At 39.0% G+C, this 19,887-nt stretch overlaps 1 protein-coding gene across 8 annotated transcripts in view; it reads right to left on the reverse strand.

Annotated features, from left to right (window-relative positions):
• Nucleotides 1-7,602: 7,602 nt before the first annotated feature.
• GALNT13 (polypeptide N-acetylgalactosaminyltransferase 13) overlaps nt 7,603-19,887 on the reverse strand; it is a 369,936-nt gene continuing 357,651 nt past the window's right edge. For all 8 annotated transcript variants that reach the window (XM_039494889.1, XM_039494888.1, XM_039494892.1 and 5 more), the window contains one exon: nt 7,603-12,296. In XM_039494889.1, coding sequence (XP_039350823.1) covers nt 12,156-12,296 — 141 coding nt within the window. In that variant the 3' untranslated portion in view covers nt 7,603-12,155. The remainder of the gene's footprint in view (nt 12,297-19,887) is intronic.

The raw sequence follows: 19,887 nt of genomic DNA on the forward strand, positions 1-19,887 counted from the left end.
ACTGTCAGAAGACAGGATACTGGGCTAAATGGACCTTTGGTCTAACCCGATATGGCCGTTCTTATGTTCTTATATTACAATGCAATGATCACCTTTTGCTTGACACTGAGGTCCAGAGGGATTCAATCAGTACTCTAACCTGTGCTTTTTCATCTGGGGGTAGTGTGCATGTACAGAATTTGCATAGGAAACAAGCTGAAGAAGGATAATGTGGTGCGTACCCTCAGCATCAAATACAAGATATCATTGCCTGCTGGAAAGCTACCTTAGTCTACATTAAGATCCTGATTCAGCAAGGTACTGAAGCATATCAGTTCAATGGAACTACTCAGATGCTTAAAGATGGATGTGCTTAAGCCCTTGGTTGAAATGGGGCTAAAACAGGTGTGTTGATACAAGATAATTGGAGCAGATCAAACTACATATTGACTCCAACTCTTTAGCTTTAAAATGAGTGCCAGCATCTATAGTAGTTAAATGGAAGGTTTAATTAGAGCTATCTCAGCACACTAGTGCAATAGCAACGTGGTAAACACTGATGATTTAGGCAACCTAAGAGATCAGAAAAATGCTTAGTACACAGGCTGGTAAAATATCTTAAATTGCTTTTAGAACTTTTTATACCCCCAGAGGATGTCTCTTTATAGAAAATAAATGGAAAATTGTGTACTACTGCCCTCCTGGGCTGGTACTTATGCTGTGTGGCTGTTTCTACTGAAGTCAATCACTTGCAACAATGAGGCAAAAATGGTCAAGGAAACATTGAGAAAGAACCATCCCCATATCCTGTGTGTTGATTGCAAATGTAAAATTGGTTCCTGGATCGGCAAAGCGGCTATATCCCTGTGGGATTTGCCTTGATGATGATGTGCTACTACTACTTAGATTAGAGGGCTCAGTCATTTCAGAGAATACATGCTACAAACTACATTTTTTAAAGAATAATGTATGTGAAACCACATTTCCAAAATCACAGTAGTGTGATGGTATTTGGCAAATTAGAGTATGAAATTATGAATTTGTGACTCATGTAAACATGTTTGCAAATTTCATAAAAAGGAGGAAATATGCTTAATTTGCACAATTTCTTTAAGGCTGACATGTTCTCCTTATTCCTTAGCATTTCCCTTATGGCAGCCATAGAGTATCTCAGTTTTCCCATGTCAGGGCTCTGAGGAACTGCATTGTGGCTAATATCCCAGCTTGGGTATGATTTATTACCATAAACACTCAAACAGTTCTTGAAGTCTCAATATACCATCCATTAACACAGCACATATTAAGCTCCAGAGACTTCTGCCAGTCTCAAGGCTGTTCCTCAGTTCCAGCCTGGTGGTGGTGGTGGTTGTTTTTTGCCAAATAGCCACCCTGGCCCCTTCTAGCTGGCATGCTTCCCTACTTTTCCCAGCAGGAACTACCTGGTCTTCCTACCTGGAGTTCTTTCATTCCCTAGGAGAAAGTTCAACACTCTCCTGGTTCTGTCTGTTCTTTGGCTTGGACAGGTCAGCGGGCAAACCCTCTGCCATGTCCCTGGCTCTCAGCTTTCTCCAGCCTCAGAGGCAGCCCTACCCATGTTGCCGGTCAGAGCAGAAAATGTTTTTGTGCCCCCGCTCACAGCCCAGCAAGTGGCTGAGCAAAAAAAGCCAAATGGTGCAGCAGTAGGGCTGGTGCCTCCTGGAAGTTATACCCCTGGGCCACCACCCTGCTCACCACCTAGAACCAGTCCTGTCCAGCCCCAAGTCTCTGGCTCTGCTAACTTGGGAATCTCGCTCTCTCACTCTCATTTCTGTCTCCCTTGAATTGCCCCAGATGCCACCTACCTTCCTAATCAGGTCCGGCTAGGGAATAGCTCTTCTAGCGCAGGAGAACTGGGTCAGATATTTGAACAGGGCTGGCTGGCTCCTCAGCCATAAAGGGGCAAATCACCCTGTTACAAGGTCACATGACATTAGTCTTAGGTGAGACTTCCTCACATTCTATCAGTTGCAGGATTGGAGCTCAGTGGCCTGATACTGCACCTTGGAGCGAATGGGAGATCTGCCATTGGCTACAATGAGTGCAAGATCAAGCTCTAAGCCAGTAGAACTGTTTGTGTGAATGAGGTAAGATTTGGCCCTCCGATGTTTAATTGACACATTAACATGACCATATATGAACTATCTGGTACCGTGTCTAGTGCAGCTGGAGTGATCTAGAGAACAGGTAAACAGTATAAATAATTAACATTTTTAGTAATAAAAAAAGTTTTGCAACTTGAGTTTATCTTTGTTGGTTCTAGTAAATCTGTATTAAAATAATAGGAACTGATACCTTGTGACTGTTAGGACTAAACATCAAATGCAAGACCTTACTGCAAAGCTAATTAAATTTGTGGTATAATCACTCTAGAGCCTATTTTATGGCTGCTTGCCTGCATATTACCTGTATGGAGAATCTTACACATCACATTACAATAAGGACAAATTGTAAGTCAGATTCAAGAGCGTATTGAAAATCTAGGGAAAATTACCAACATATGGCTTTTCTAATTGTAGGCCAGGAGAAGTTCAAGGCTGATTGTTTGCACATTAATCATGCATTTTAATTCAAGCAATGCTGCTTGGGACGTTTAAAACAATATTGGACACAAACTAGTAAATAATCAGCATGTAGCCATCCTGCGGGGGCAGGACTGACTGAATGAAGTAATGGGTCCTTCCACCTCTAATTGATATGGTTCTGAGAATGGCCAAATGATATTTCCAATACACCATGTTAGTTATCACACTAAAGGTCCCTCCAAGGGTATTTTCAGTGAGTAGTCTCTTTGCAGCAATTATATTTTGGTGGGGCGGGAGAGAGATGGTGTGGGTGGTTTGTGAAGGATAGTTGAAGCACTGAACCATTACTGGCATGGATTGTCAATGCCCACTTGAGGGAGGGAAAGATGCCAGCTTCTCTTAAAGAACGTATTTTTATACCTTCCTCAATAAACTGACAAACTCTCCAGTTCTCACTGTCTTAAATGTTCCTTTTCTGGGGGAAAATTTTCAAAGCAGTTGTGGTGGTGAACATCCATCAGAATTAGGATTCCTCGGTCTTCTGGATCTCAATCAGTTTAGCTTTAGGTCTGAGCCATAGATTCTATTGGTCATACTAGTTGATGAACTCCTACTAGTGATGTATGAAGATTAGGAGGTGAATGTCTAGATCTGTGAGCTATGTTCGGTATTGTTTACCAGAGGTGTAAATGCACTGGCAGGCCCCAGCAGGAGTATATGAAGTCAATCTGGATTTTTCCATTACTTTTTTGCTGAAAAATCTGAGGTTGTTAGCACTGGGTAGTTGCTTTCCTGCATCTACCTTCTCCTCATGCAGGGTTCCACATTCAGTCACATCTCCTCTTTGATGTGTATAAAGGACAGAAAAGAAGGGTGGTGAGGAAGTACAATGTGGGTTGGCAGTGTCTTCAGCATGTGGAATACTCTCCGCATTCTATTTCCATTTCATCCACTCTTGTTGATGTAATTGATGGATTAGCACTCCCAGGAAGCTTAAATTATGTCCTTACAGAGTGGAAGCATCAGTGGGAAAGAGCACATTAAGTAAATTCAGGAGTGAATTGCTGCACCTGCTGCCTGGCTCACGTCATCGTAGATCCTGGATCAGGCTCAACATGCTACTCACTCTCTGGCTTCATCAGAGTTGCCACAACCATGCTCCAGGTTGGCTTGGTTTCCTCCCCACACTGTGACTGTGGGGCAGCATCCCAGATAATAAAATTGATGTGGTTGAAGAGTACCCAACCCAACATGTGGAGGGAGGTATACAATACCTACCCTTCCCTTGATACAGTGGTTATGGAACCTGGATATTGAGCTCTGATGTCTGCTTATGAGAGATGGACTAACCGAGTCCAGACTGAGGTATGGATGGGGTTTACTTGACTGAAATTCAATTCATCTAATTCTGAAGTAATGATAGGAGGGTGGGGGGAAGCTACTGGGAGAATTGGTAAATGTTATTTTGGTTCCCTTATTCTTGTGATGAGGAGTGTGGACCAACCACTTAAGGCCACCATTTGTAACACAGATATGCAATGTGCTGGATATCAAGTTGCTTTTGGACACTCAGATAGCAGCATTCCATCTGTTTGTCTCCATCTAAGCTTGTTCAGATGTTTGTGTCCTCTCTTTAGCTGTGATTCTTGCTACAGATACCTGACAATTTGTGTCCTTGGGACTATTTTACTTCAACATACTCTTCCTGGTGTTTCAAGCAAAACCGTTTGCAAACTTTGGCTGGTACGGAATACAATATGGTAGCCTGCTTGCTGAGTGTTGCATCTTGGCTGGAGCATGACATATTTGTACCCCATGATCTGCAAAGGCCTCTGCTTACTGGGTGCAATTGAAGGTGCTTGTTCAAACCTATGAACCTCATAGTTTGTGACCTATGACAGTGCGCCTATCTTTGCATGATACTGCAGCAGTTGAAATGAGCTGACGTGTGAGAGTTGGTTAAAACTGGAGGGGGCGGCTGGCAAGGTGTTAAAAGTGAATCATAGAATATCAGGGTTGGCAGGGACCTCAGCAGGTCCAACCCCCTGATCAAAGCAGGACCAATCCCCAACTCAATCATCCCAGCCAGGGCTTTGTCAAGCCTGGACTTTAAGGAAGGAGATTCCACCACCTCCCTAGGTAACCCATTCCAGTGCTTCACCACCCTCCTAGTGAAAAAGTTTTTCCTAATATCCAACCTAAATCTCCCCCACTGCAACGTGAGACCATTACTCCTTGTTCTGTCATCAGGTACCATTGAGAACAGTCTAGATCCATCCTCTTTGGAACCCCCTTTCAGGTAGAGGAAAGCAGCTATTAAATCCCCCTCATTCTTCTCTTCTGCAGACTAAATAATCCTAGTTCCCTCAGCCTCTCCTCATAAATCATGTGCTCCAGCCCCCTAATAATTTTTGTTGCCCTCCGCTGGACTCTTCCCAATTTTTCCACATCCTTCTTGTAGTGTGGGACCCAAAACTGGACACAGTACTCCAGATGAGGCCTCACCAATGCTGAATAGAGGGGAATGATCACGCCCCCCAATGTGCTGGCAATGCTCCTACTTATACAGAAATAAATAAATCTGGAATGCAGTTCCACCCTTGATCTGACAGAACTGGAGACTGTGTTCACCTTAATGGAACACTGCAAGGCCTATCTATTCTCTCAGCAATCTGGCTTTTGAGAAGATGGTGAGCTAAGATGATTTAAAGGGAAGTACTGGGGTGGGTGGATGAGTGAATGCTTATTTGTGTTTAATCTTTAATAGTTGAATGAATGGGAGATACTCCATTTATTTGAAAAGAGTTGTAAATGTTTTTAGGTGGCTCCATCTTAAATCATAGAAATGTAGGCCTGGAAGTGACTCCTAGAGGTCATGCACACCAGCCCTCAGCACTGAGGCAGGACCACATATACCTAGACCATCCTTGACAGGTTTTTGTCTAACCTGTTCTTAAAGATGTGTATTCACAAATAAAATCTATATAAGTAAATTATAAAATCCATATAAGTAAATAATTAATTCTGTTCCATACTTACAAACTGAGACCCTAATCCTGCATGTATATTTTTATTATGTTCCATAGACTATTCACATGCATAAAAGTATACATGGGATCAGAGCATTAGGGTGAAATGTTTCAGACCTTACTCAACAAAACTCCTATTAAAATAAGTTTTGGGACTGAATTCTGAGACCTCTAGAATGTCTGTGGAATAGGGACCTGATCATGTGAGTTATTGAGTGCCCTCACCTCCATTGACCCCTCAGGGATTTTCCCACAGAGGAGTTTTGCCAGCATAAGGACTTCAGAATTTGGCCCATTGTGCCGGGACAAGAGAAAATATATTTTTTATTAAGGAAAACAAATTGTGGACTGTTGCTCCTTCTCTAATTTTAGTATTAACTTATTAACTTTTTGAGTGCAGAGCAGAAAAGAAACATACCTCAATTTCTGCATTCATTACTCACAAATAGATTATTTGGTGAATCATCTATCAATTCACATACTGTAATTAGCACGAGCCCTACAGTTAATTGCATCTTTACAAAATAGTTTCATAATCACTGTAGTGGTTTCAAAATCATCTTTTAATCTCATAGATGTGCTGAATGTTGTATATAAACAAGCGTTCATCAGAAATGTTTACTCATCTATTTATTTCTGAGGCAGTCTAGATAATTTTAGAATGAGAAAATACTGATGGTGGTGAACTCTGACAAAGAGTTGTTTAAAAGATATTTCTGCCTCTATATTTTCATAAACAAGGGTGCCAGCACTAAGGGAGATATCTTGGATGATAAACTAAGAAGAAATCAGTACAGTTTATAATGTCTGCATATTACACTACAAAGGGAGAGTCTGAAAGAAGGATGTTTTTGTTAAATCCATTTCTGAAATTGCTCCTATTAAAAAATCTTCAGCAGTTTTGTATAAATTACTCAAATTATTGGTGATCAAAGCTAAATAAATAAAAAAGTATCACTTTCCCTTGATATTTCATGAAATTAATTCAGGGAGATTTGGGTTCATCAAGCAATTAGAATTCACAATAGAATTTAAAATAATCTAATAATGGTTTGCCATTATTCCTCCTGAAATTTATTATGAATCACTTTCTCTACAGAAATAGGAGAATATTAACTGGACTAATAGACTTCCTCTCTTGGTCTCCTGAGATGGATTTAATTTTGATTTTATTCACCAATTCTTTATTTTTTTTTCTGATAGCCTCTCTCTTTGCCTCTTACTAGAAATTACCCTGTCAATGCACCATTCAAAATGTTGATTTTTTACCTCTGGTCATTAACATAGACTATACTGAATATCTGTTACTTTAAGTATAAAAAGATTCCAGATTTCCCTTATTTCTCTGTAATCAGAGAGTATTGTTATGAGCTATGGATGAAAAGCATCATGAATCCGCAATCATGATTGTGGTATAAGATTGTCCAGCTTGGTCCCTTCAGTCCTTTGCCAGAAGAAATGAGAAGTAACACATGCATTTGGATGAAAACTATTTCTTTCCCATTGACAGTTTTTGAAAATTGTACATTTGATTAAATATATGAACAGGATGTGTCATGCAATTTGGATTTAGGAAACCCGATCTATTAAGAATTGGTCGGTCTGACCCACACTTTTATATATTCCTTTATTTTGGTGCTACTGTAATTTTAATCATGGACCATGTAGTGGAGAGTTCGCTGTGCTTTGATGGTGCAAGCTGAACCTGGAGCTGAGCTCTACCAATGACAGTGGAGCTCCATGTCAGAGTGAGGTTCCAGAGAGTGGGGTCTTGGATAGTATAACGTGTACAGTGCTGGCCATTTTTGACTGAGACAGTTCCTATGCACTTCTTTATTGTACACCCAGATAGCAATAACCATTCTGGATATTTCTGTGCAAATTTAGGATGTGGATAAAGGAGCTCAAAGTAAATTGTATGTATTTGAAAATAATAGTCTAGTTCATAATATAGATCAACAATTGAACACGAAAGACATAACTGCACAGCTATCAAAAGACAATATACACCAGAAGAAAACTAAACTGGTATATTTTTATTCTACAAAAATGTATAAATATTTAAATTTACAGCAAAGAGTACCAGACCATTAAATAACTGTTACAACATTTAAAATGTGTAATTCTTTATCCACAATCTACCTTTGTAAATTTAATTTGAGTTTGTGTCTCAAGCACTTCTTCAGGATGCTTTATAAGTGAGTCCTCTAAATAAACTGACATCCCAACCTCTTCTAGTTCACAGAGAACAGAAATTACACAAGAGTCCATACTTTATAGATTACTTCCTTTTTAAACAGAGATAGATTTTGTATACTTAAAATCATAATGGCTATGTTTGAAAAGAAACACACTTATCAAGCTCTCCTGAACACATGCTATTTGAGAACGAAATGGGGGCTTCAATATATATATGAACAAGACTTGATTTAAGAAGTTATTGAATGTAAGAAAAACACTGACACTAAAATTCACATAACCTAGTTAAAACACATTGCTGGTGTTCATTCAACACCTTAAGATCATTCAATAGCTTATATTTAGTAGCAGTTTAAACATGGTGTGATCTTACCAGATGTGTTCAGATACTGTACAGTATAGCAGCTAACTTTATCTATTCCCTATATTGCAATACAGGAAACAGAACCATGGTTAGTGGTACACAAAGAGAACTCTGAAGTGATAGCTGTCACAATAGCTAATTAAATCTTTGATGTCCTGCTGAATTATGGGCATTAAAGATTTTCAAATGATGGACATAATGCATAAGGATTTATGGATTCTGACATTTACCAACACTTAAGTTCTTTTTATTTCCCCACACTGTTCATACCAATGAAAACAATACAATCTAGTTAATAGCTCTAAGCTTAAGCATCTGAAAAAGAATTGCCTCATGTGAGGACTGTATTCAGCATCTACAAATCAGATGCAACTAAAATGTATGTGATCAGATATGATCTTTGCTTTCAAGTGCAAAATTCAGAATACGTAGGTTAGCAGTACATACAGTACTTGTCCTTTCTTAGATATGTTATTCATACTAGTTTGTAGTAGAACAAAAATCAAAGAAACTAACAAAAAAATATTCCAAGGAATAAGACATTCCATCAGTCCAGAATGACCCTTCCAGTCAAAACTAACGCAATCTGTCTTATAATTTAACTTGTTCTCATATTTTACAACAGTCCCCTCCTCCCCAAGTAACTCCTGAAGATATGGGGTAATGAGAAACTGCAGCACTTTTGCCCTATTTACAGTAATAATCTGCCCTTCAAAATGCCTTCATTCAATGCTTTTAACGTGTTGCTCTAGCCTCGTGTCCGGCTTTCATTCCCTGAAAGCAACTTTTGGAAAATATGAGGACTGGAATTACTGTTCCGCTAGTAATAATAATAATAATAATAATCAGCATTTATATAGCTCTTTACATTTGAACACACTGTACAAACATTATTTGTTAATCCTCACAAGACCCTGGGAAGTAGGGAAGAATTAGCTCCATTTTACAGATGGGGAGACAGATTCAGAGGTTAAGGCCTATTTTTTTCAAAAATGTCCTTTAATTGTGGGTGCCTCAATCTGTGGGTATCCCCCTTTGGACACCACAAATTTATGCAACCAAAATTAACCACCACTTTTGAATAATTTTGGCCTAAATGACTTGCCAAGGCCACACAGGAATTCAATAGTAGGATTTGGAATTAGAACCCAGAAAGTTCCTAGTCTTATGCTCATTATACTAGCCTCAGTACTAAGGACATGCAATAGCATTGCTGAGCTGAGAAACCACCATTCAGATTGCATGAGAATTTAAGATGGCCCTGGAGTCTCTCAAGACCAACACAATAGTTACTTGGTGAGTGGCAGGAGATCTCTCCTCATCCAAGTTGCTTATATTAGATTTCTTTTTGGTGACTTATTTGGTTCCTATACTCCTTACGTAGGAAGTAAATTTAGTGCTCAATCCCACTGAAGTCAAATGGCATACTCACAGCGAGTAAAGTTAAGCACATGTGTATGTGTTTGCAGCATGAGGCCTAAGTTCTAGCTGTAATGCAATTCTGACAAGCCTTTGAACAACATTTCTGCTCTAAACATGCTACTCAGTGTCATTATCCATCAATAAGTATAAAATAAAACAAACATTTTTTTTAAGTCAAGCAGCTCGTATATAATATAGCAGTGCAGTTGTTGATATAATAAAGGTGCATCAACTGTAATCAAGGAGTATAACAGTCCAAATTCATTGCCACAATCCACTTTATACAGATAAAAAGGTATTAAACACTGTAGTACTGCATGCCTAGCAAAGAAAGGTCGAACAGTTTCATGATCTGTATTTGAGACTCTACTCTTGAAATCAATTTAGATATTGTACCATTCTCTCATTACTCTCCAATCAGAAATATGCAGTGCAACTGCACTTAGCAACTGTTACAAGTTGCAATTAGATAAGTGAGATATTATTTAATAAGAATATTAGAGATTAAAAAAAAGATGGCAGGCACTACCATATGCACTCCTCTAACATTGATAAACGGTGTCAGACATGATAGTAGTTCCCACCAGCACCACTATTGTTACAGGGGCACTATCAAGGTAAGTAGCCAAATAAGTGATCTATCAGAATGAATTTCGAAATAAGGGTGTGCAGGGGCCAACAAACCTTTGAAAGGTGATGATTGAAAAATGCAATAATTTGTTCTGCATTAAGCTTGGAATTTAAATGGTTTTGTTTGTGATTTTGTAATGTTCCTTTCATGTAGTAAAATTATAGCCCTGTTCAGTTTTGATAGCTGTTAAGCTATAATGTGAACAATTTGTGTGTGTCTTAAAAAAAGACAAGATATGAAGGCTTGAAAAGCAGCTACTGTGTATGTATAGTAACGACTTTTCAAATTTAATATGCATTTGGTATTCATTTAATGATCCATATCAAGAAAATGTGCATGAAATATCAATCCATAGTATGCAAATACATGGTACTGGTAATATACATTCACCAAAGGAGCCAGTACACAGAAAATGAAGTCAGTTTCATCTTCCTGCTCCCAACACAATGCAACAGACGGTGTTTGGGGAAGTGTGGGTGGTTGGTTGGGATAGAATCTATCTCCTACTCCTGGGTAGGATGCTGCCATATTGCTCAGCAGCCCTTCTGTGGCTGCTGCTCTGTTCCTGGTTCTGCTATGCTGGGACCTCCCATGACCCTTATGCCCCTGGGCAAATGACATACATTAAGCCTATTGCACAGAATGCAAGCATTTTTATAGCAGATCCATTATGTGGTGATACGCACTTAAATGTCTGTGTTATGAACATGTATTAAAACAACACAAACCACTCTCGCAAACTCTTACTGTGTGTGTTGATATGGTATTGGTTCCTATGAAGCCTTTGATACTACTGCTCATCAGCAGCACATTTCTAATATCCATGTTAAGAAAAGAGAAAAGAAATTAAGAGACAAACTATTATTTTAAAATATAAATAAGCATCTATCATAAATCTATTAAAGCAAGAAAGTTCAGAGTTAGAGCTCAAACTCCATCCATAGCCTGTCCCTTTGTACATAGGTATTGTGGGGATCTCCAAACTTGGGATGGCCTTGTATACATTAGCCAGTCTGCTGAGATATTTATGCTCAAAGCCAGAGGCTACAGATTGAGCTTCAGCCTAACTTTTGACTCAGATGGCAAAATTTTGCTACCAGTTCCATTCTCTGACCATGCAACCATTTGGGGTTAATGGAGGTGCACACAGGTAAATGAGGCCCATAGTGATTTGTCTTCCTATTGTAGAGGATACATGGGCAATTCCAATTTGCATTAATCTGGGTTACTCATGTATGTTGCCCACTCTCTTTAATATCATTCAAACGTTTTTTGATGAAGTTTCATTTATTATATAGTATCAGTTTCTTTCTGTATTCTTTGTTCAGTTTTGCTACGTTTATAAAGAACTATTATGTATAGCGATTTCATTGTTCCTGGCACAAAACATGAAACATTCGTTATGTACAGTAAATTTACTGCTCAGTAACCCTTTCAGTTTAATACTTCACTGAGTATCAAATGACACTAGGGAGCAACTAATATCCTCGTCATGTTGCTATGGAGGGCCAGAACAAATACATTAAATTTATAAAGGAACGGATATAATCTTTCACAACATAAGTTAGAGTCATAAGGCATTTTACATCAGGTCACTTTCAAGCAAGATTATGTGACATAACCAGAAAACAAAACCCCCAAACCTTTTGATATTAGGCTCAAAGGTCCTTCTGGAAATACTTTTCCAAGTGCGTCTGGTATTGATAGTAGCATATATTATGCTATTTATAGCTTCCAATGTGCTTCTTTTGAATGGACACAACTTTCAAAGGGGCATGTGCAAACATGCCATAACAAGCAAAAAACCAAATGACTTTGCTCTGACAGTTGACTTCTAAGAGGGCTTCAAAGCCTTTCATTTCACCAAGAACAAAGGAAAAGGAATATCCTTTCTTCTGATTCAAATAAGTGAAGAATGAAAGCCTAGACACGTTGCAAGGTCTGAGGGAACATGGGAAGTCTCTTTAGCTTTAGGCACCCAAGGTCATGTTACGTAGCAGCCACTGCTGGGAACGACTTTCACTGCAGTCTTTCATGGTTGGAACCATTTTGTCCTCCTCAGATGGCTCATCGAGACACTGGTTGCTGTTGACATGCCGCAATGTGAGCCGCTGTAACAACAAACAAACAAAAAAATTAATGAAATAATTGTCAAAAGAGAATTAATGTTGTGAATTGAATATTTAATAATTTTAATCTTAACCTACTTTAGCAGTCACAAGAAAAGAGTGTTTCATCCTAAAGCAAATGTCCCTGTTCAAACTGTGAGTCAACCACCGAGTAACCACTACCACATGTACAGCTCTATGACACAGTGAACACCCACACCCTGGATCATGCCACTTTTCACATTTCTGATTAAAATAATGGGCTCACCTTTCTTAGATGTATGTCAAGGCCATGCCATTTAAGGAGTGAGGAACTGTGATGTATGTGTAAAAAAAAGTTCAAATTAAGTGCAAGTGAATATTATTACAAAGCAATTATGTTTAGGTTCAAGGAATCAAAGGTCCAAATGTCCAGTCCAAAGTCCTGCCCCGCCCCCCTTTCCATATTCCTCACCTTTCCATTTGTGGGGATTATAGCGTGTGCAACTGAGGGTGGATTTTACACACATCAACAGTCAACCATTGTTTCCAAAAAATTAATCCTTAAAATATTTTTCAATTCTTGACTCAAAAAATTTGATAATACAATCACAGTGCACTAAAATGATTAGCACTAATATAATACTGAGCAGAACCCCAGAGCCAGCAGAGTTCTTCAACAGGCCACGGTAAAATGTCTCTGGATTGCGGTGCTGTCCAAATTGAATTGCCCCAAGATTTGACTTGGTGTGATTGTGGTAGGTCTTTGGTTATGGGGCGGTTAGTCAAGGTAATGGCAGGGAACTAGATTTCTTTCTTTCACACACTGTTGATCTGGACCTAACATAGACATGACAGCAGTCACAGGGAAGTGCAGTATAGCTTCAAGCCTATTCTGTCCAGGAAATGTTCCCCTCACAACCCCATTCCCAGGAAGGTGCCAATGGAGAACTCTGAGTGAGATGGAAATTATTTGGGGAGGCCCCCATATCTGTATTTGATTTCTGTCTTACTACATAGCATATCAAATCAACACCATGTGTACAATGTTGCTTATACACATACATACACATGAGCAAGAGAAAAAGTAGGTACACTTCAAGTGTGTTACATGAGTGAGCATACCACGTGCTGGAGGCTCTGTGTTAAAGTACCTCCTAAGGAAAACAGGTAGCCTTTCCCTTCAAATCTGTACACATTCTTTTAAAAATATGCAGCATCTTCCTATCCAAAGATCATATATTTCCTTTGTTGGGGGAACTAAAGGAGACTAAAACAAAGCATTAGGAAACTCTTGTATTTACTAAAGAACTTGGTACCAGTTCTGAAACACCTAGTACTCTATCCACAGATTTCAGAAGTAAACCTTTATGTCAAGCATACACATAAAGACATCCTAAATTTCTCATCTGCAGGAGAATTATATAATCCATATTTTAAAATGTACAGTAGCAACCCCTGACCATAATGTTGTAGAACAGCAGTGTCAAACATATGACCCAAGGTGAAATTTAATCTGTCCTTCCAAGAGATTAAACATAAACTCAGCTGTCCCCCACAGCAATGACACATTCAAAATGTAAATTTTATTCAAGTGCCTTGCTCCAGAACTTATTGGAACACTGGATTATTGGATAGAATCCTATCCCTCCTCCTCCTCCCCCAGAAATCAGCATGGAGATGGGAGAAGGATTTTACTCAAGAGAAGCTTGAGTTCTCTAGCTTAGACCAATCATTATATTGTGTATTGTTAATTATCAAGGGCCTTTCAAGGTTAGTGTTTATTATGAACTCAATACTTCCCCAATAAAAGACCCCGTTTGCTGAAGTGCCTGACAGAGAAGTTCTCTTTAGTTTATGAAAATAAATGTAAAGGCTTCCTCCACCTCTTTGCTCCATGGGATTGTATAGAGCATTCTGAAATGCTTATGTGATGTGATCAAACAAGGCTAGAGCCATTCAAGCATGTACCAGCTAAGGGATAGATTGTGACTAGCCCTAATGAGGCCACACATGGAAACAGGGGCTAGGGATTCTTTCCTTATATCACCATGTTAAGGTTAGCAAGATCTTGGCATTGGAGAGTGCAGGAGTCATGTGCCATATGCTCCCCACAGGAGCAAGTGAGAATGGATTTGGTTAGCAGAGTTATCTGGCCCAATGGGTGGGAGGGAGGGAATAAACTGCAGCTTGATAAGATCTGTAGCAAATTACATCCCTCCCTACACACAGACAGGAATCAGGGCCTGCAGTGCACCCACTCTGCAACACAACGTTTCTGGGCAATCTATGGAGCACAGCTGACCTGGAGTAGGCAGCCTGATTGGCTGCACCACCTGATTGGTTGGAAGAGTCAGCAGACTGGCTCTTAAGCCCAGCAGCAGCAGCTCAGTGGCTGCTCACAACATCTGCCTGTGGCTGTGATAGTCCTTGCTTGTTCTCTGTCATCCCACTCCAGGTAACCCAGTTCTTATCCTCAACTCTGTCATCTGGCCTCAGATGCCAGCTCTAACCCATAGGCGTAATGCTGGGTCTAACCGTTAGGCTGCACCACCCACATCCCAGTCATTGACATACAGCACAACCGAGGTGCCCAGGAGGAATTTTTCCTCTGAGATATGATGCCTCCAGAGCTGATGCTGCTATGTAATGACCCTTGCTCAAAGTGCACAAAATGCACAATCTAGCACCAAATTCCTCCTGTTAAATGTAACTTTAGAAGGTGGCCAACACATCAAAAAACACACAGTAGCTGTGAATCAAATGGGGAATTTGCTCTGTGTTTTGGCCATGCAAAACTCTTTCCCTAAGAATAAAATCAGCCCTACTGTGACCAGGGCCGACTCCAGGGGTTTTGCTGCCCCAAGCAGCCAAAAAAAAAAAAAAAAAAAAAAGCCGCGATCGCCATCTGCAACAATTCAGCAGGAGGTCCTTTGCTCCAAGCGGGAGTGAGGGACCCTCTGCCGAATTGCTGCCGAATACCTGAAAGTGCCTCCCCGCTCCAGAGTTGCCGCCCCAAGCACCTGCTTTATAAGCTGGTGCCTGGAGCTGGCCCTGACTGTGACTCTGACTTGTGGACAATCCCAAATGAGAGAATAATGTGAGGATATGTACTCACTCTCCCTTTCCTCCCCGCAAAAGTTAGCTAACAAGTTAAAACAGCAGTGAAGACCCAGCAATTCGGCTCCTAACTTAGTTTGGTAGCTTGAGTTCAACCTCCACCTTCCCTACAGGCTTCAATTCAAGTTGCTAACATAAGTTAAAAGTTGAATTGCTGTTTCTTCACTGCTATTTTAACCTGAGTTAGTTTATGCAAGTTAGCCAACAAGTTAAGAACACACCTTTTTTTTTTGCCATGAAAACTTATCCTGGGAAACAAATGACCCTGCTCATCCATTTCTTCCCAGAAAAGGACACACGAAGCTTTGAATAAGTTATGTCTTATTTTAATGAGAGGGTGGATAAATCATCCAAAGCTACATCTAAATTGATGTCTGGAAGTTTGTATATTGTATGCTGTCTTATGCAGTAATCAGTGTACAAGAGCTCTTACAACGGTAACCAATGTATCTCATAGATGCCTGCAGCACCTCAGAAAAAGCTGCTTAATAAAAATCCAACAGCCGATAATATTTTACATTCTCAAAGGGCTTTTCAACCGTATGGTTCCCAAAGTGCTTTAAAAAACACAGCATTTTCATACACCAACACTGGGTCACAGAGGGGAGACTACCAACCAACTGGAGCAATGAAAGTGTGTGTGTTGAGGGGCAGGGATGGGAAATTTTGGCCAACCACCCAGGGGATAGCCCTTAGTCATACAAGAAATACAATGGGAGCTTATGTGTCCACATGAAGCAGTTAAAACCTGTTTTTAAAGTCTTATCTAAAAGACCTTCACACATTAAACTGCATTTTCAGTGTATTTGCCTCAGAAATATGATGGGCTGAGTCAGCCCTGCTGAAATCCGAGCCTAGTTCTAGGGACCCTCGATATTTCCAAGGCCAAAGGCAATCCTCACAACTCAGGTTCAATGTGTTAACGTCCAGGTGAGCTGACACAGCATCAGGAGAATGTTGTGGGACAGCATCCAGCTTTGTATTGGGACACAAAGTGCTGGAAAATTGGTGGCAATTTATGGACCCTATTATTGGGTACAGGAATGAATACCAGCTATGTAATTCTCCTCATAGGACAAAACTGTAAAAAGAGACACTTCTGGTATGGAGTAGGATATCTCTGGAAGCTGGGCCACTGAGTTGCTCGTAGGCATGTTGGGCCACATTGATTAAGGGACCTCATGGATTTAAGCTGCAAGTTAATAATAAATAATGGATTATTTACTGGTTAATCACAGTAATGAAGTTGTAGCCAATGATCTTTAACCCAGAGACTTGTATCATATTCTGCACCTTCCTTAGGTGGCCTTCAGGAACCACAGAGTGACATGCTGTCAATTACAGTACCTTGACAATGGATATAAATTTCAGTATATCCTTGCCAATTCTGTTTGTTAAAACTTTTTTTTAAGATGCTATTTTCTCCTAAAACTTGAGCAATAGCTGTAATTATATTACCCAAACATCTCTCCACAATATTGCAGAAGATAATATTACTTTACAGTTCATGCTGGATTGACATATGTCACATTTCAACATTTTATGCAGTGCGTAATTTCTCCTGGGTCTATTCTTTAAGTAAAGCTTCCCCAGAGGCCTGCTCCTCAGTTCAAAACAAACTGTTATACAATTCCCAAAGAAAAGCCTACATCTGTTTTACTAAATCATTCAGGGCCATTCATACTAAATCATTCAGTGCTGGGAGATAAGCCATCTTTCGCTAATCACAAGGGGAAAGAACTAGTAATGTTAACAGAAGTAGCTTGTTTATTAAATAACCCTCTTCAAAGCATTAAAAATATTTCACTTATATGTTTTTAAGATCAATTAAGCTTCGATCATTCTCGAATATAACCAGAAATGAAAACAAGCCTAGAAATGATACTGCTGCCTTCATCAGCTGTTCCTTTTTATTCAATGTATAATTTCATATAAGGCTAGCATATCATTGAGCTTTTCAATTGTCTCCTAAAAGCATTTTTCTCCATTCTATCATTATTAATGCTATTACAGAAAAAGCTCCTTTGTTTAGAAAACAATCAATTACAGTGGGTAATATACCACATACACAAACCAGTCTGGATTTTCCTTTTAATGTCCAGAATCAGAATAAATATATTGAAGTTGCTTTAGTTATATAAACACTCACAAGCTTAAGAGCAAGCCTCTGTATTTTCTTACTCATCAAGTATATGTAAATAAATATGTTCTGATGAGCATACAATTCACATGCATTATGGCAAACATAATAAAAATTGAAGATCTCTTTACCCTAGCAGTTCTAGCATGTAATTATAAACATCAAAGTGATGGAAAAATAGTTAAGCATTATCAAACCGCTTAGAGGAAATTATTATTATGAATCATTTTATTTGAAAAGATACCAATGAAATGTCATTTAAATGAAAGATGAATTAACATTTAGACATTTTTTAAAAATACAATACTGAGAAAAACAATCTTAGCATTTTTTTTGCTACCTAGCTGTTATACAGTATACTGAGAAAAAACATATTTCAGTATACTACTGCGAAACCATTACATAGCAAAACGTTTTTTTGCAATGAACCATTTATTTTGTTAATGGAACATATACCCGAGTCTGCCTTCTGCTCACTCACAAACACTGTATACTATAAAATCTTCATTTTTTGCAATAATGAAAATTAACCTTCTCCAGAGACTAAATCTCAGGAACGAGATTCTGACAAAATAATATTTTAAAACAAGATACTTAAGCATAAATGGATAAAATTCTGGAATCTATAGTCAGGGAACACTCCAATATATTTTAATGGGAGTGTTGTTGGAGTGAATAAATACTACAGCCCTGGTTCCGCAAACTCCAAGGTACATAACTTTAAACACATGAGTAGTGTGATAGGGTGAAATCCTGTCTCCATGGAAGTCAATGGGAATTTTGCCAGAACTTCACCCAGAGATTTCAAAGATACTACTCCTATGTTTAAAGGCAAACGTATGCACGTTTGTAGGATCGGGGAGGCATGTAAGAAATTAGGGCCACATCCTGCTCCTGTTAATGAACATAAGTGGCCCTGCTACTTCCAATAGGGCCTCTTGGTGAGTAAGGCAAGGAGCACTTAGCAGGTTTGCTATGACTCAATCAATGGCAAATGGATACTTAAATTATCCATTTTGATAACGGAAACACATTTTGCTCACATTTTGATAAACAAATTTAAAAATAAATATGAGTTTTTGAACATATTTGTCTGTAACAGACTTTTTTTTTGTAATCAGTAGTACCTGTGTATGTTGGACTATACATCTATAAAAAGATACAGATCCTTAGCTGGTGTAAATCATCAAAGCTCCATTAAAATCAGTGGAACTACCATCTGGCCCCAGATATTTTAACGCATCTAGAATTATATTTAACTAATAATAATCAACTTTGTCTCTCTATAATATTAGAATATTTATGAATATAAAACCAAAAAAGGAAGTGAGATGAGTTAACAAGTAGAAAATGAAAGACAGCATTATTCAGGGAAAATCTTAACTGAAATACATTTCTTTCACTCTTTTTTAATACCAACCTCAAATAATTTGCTAAAGGAAATAATCAGTGGGGCTGTAAAAAATATTCCTAAAAACTTCCAGCCTTGTGAAGTTTCTTAGCATCCACATTTGCAAAGGGCTACCATTACAAGTCTCCACAGTGGGACCACGGGTGCCATCCTCTATTTTGCTTATTGTCAGACACGACTGGGTGATTATATGAAGAAAGGTGTGGGTCTGCGTGACAGAAAAATTGTAAAAGCAAATATGAAGACAGCAAAAACAAATAAAAGAAAATTAGTAAACTGTTCTATAACAGTACACCAGGGAAATTATGATTAGGTAATACTCTCAAGTCTAGCTGCATCTGTGAGCACTGTTCTATTGTTGGAGGATATTCTTAAAACTCGGATAGTTTTAACCCACACACACAAGTGCACAATCACAAGTTTAGGATCTGATCTTTCATGAAGCTCTGGGTCAGTAGACCCTTCCAATGGGACTTTTCTTGACCTCAGAAACCTGTCCACACAGAGCTCCATGCAGGAGCAAGGACTTGGTGCAAGTGAACTGGGAGCAATTACCATGAGGCACAAATAATAGAACAAATAATAGACCTTGACAATGCTGGACAAGTGGCATGCTGAGACCACTGCTCACTACACTTATTTCACTTGTTCTCTCAACCCCAAGCCACATCTGTTTGTTTTATCCACCTGTTGTTTTATCATATGCCAAGACTGGGGTAAAGATTTTTTTTTAATTGCATGTGTGTCCAGTGCCTAGCACAGTGGGTCCTTAATGAATAATATGTGCATATGTTTCAAATAAAAATAAAAATGTTAGATGAGGAGAATTTGACTACCAGACATAATTTCAATTCCTGGCCCCTATATTTCCATACAGACTCATAGTAAATTGAGATGGGAAGGAGCTATTATGGCATCAAGTCCATCCCCTGATCAAATTGCAG

Source organism: Mauremys reevesii, linkage group 11 (assembly GCF_016161935.1).
Source record: "Mauremys reevesii isolate NIE-2019 linkage group 11, ASM1616193v1, whole genome shotgun sequence".
NCBI classification, from domain to species: Eukaryota; Metazoa; Chordata; order Testudines; family Geoemydidae; genus Mauremys; species Mauremys reevesii.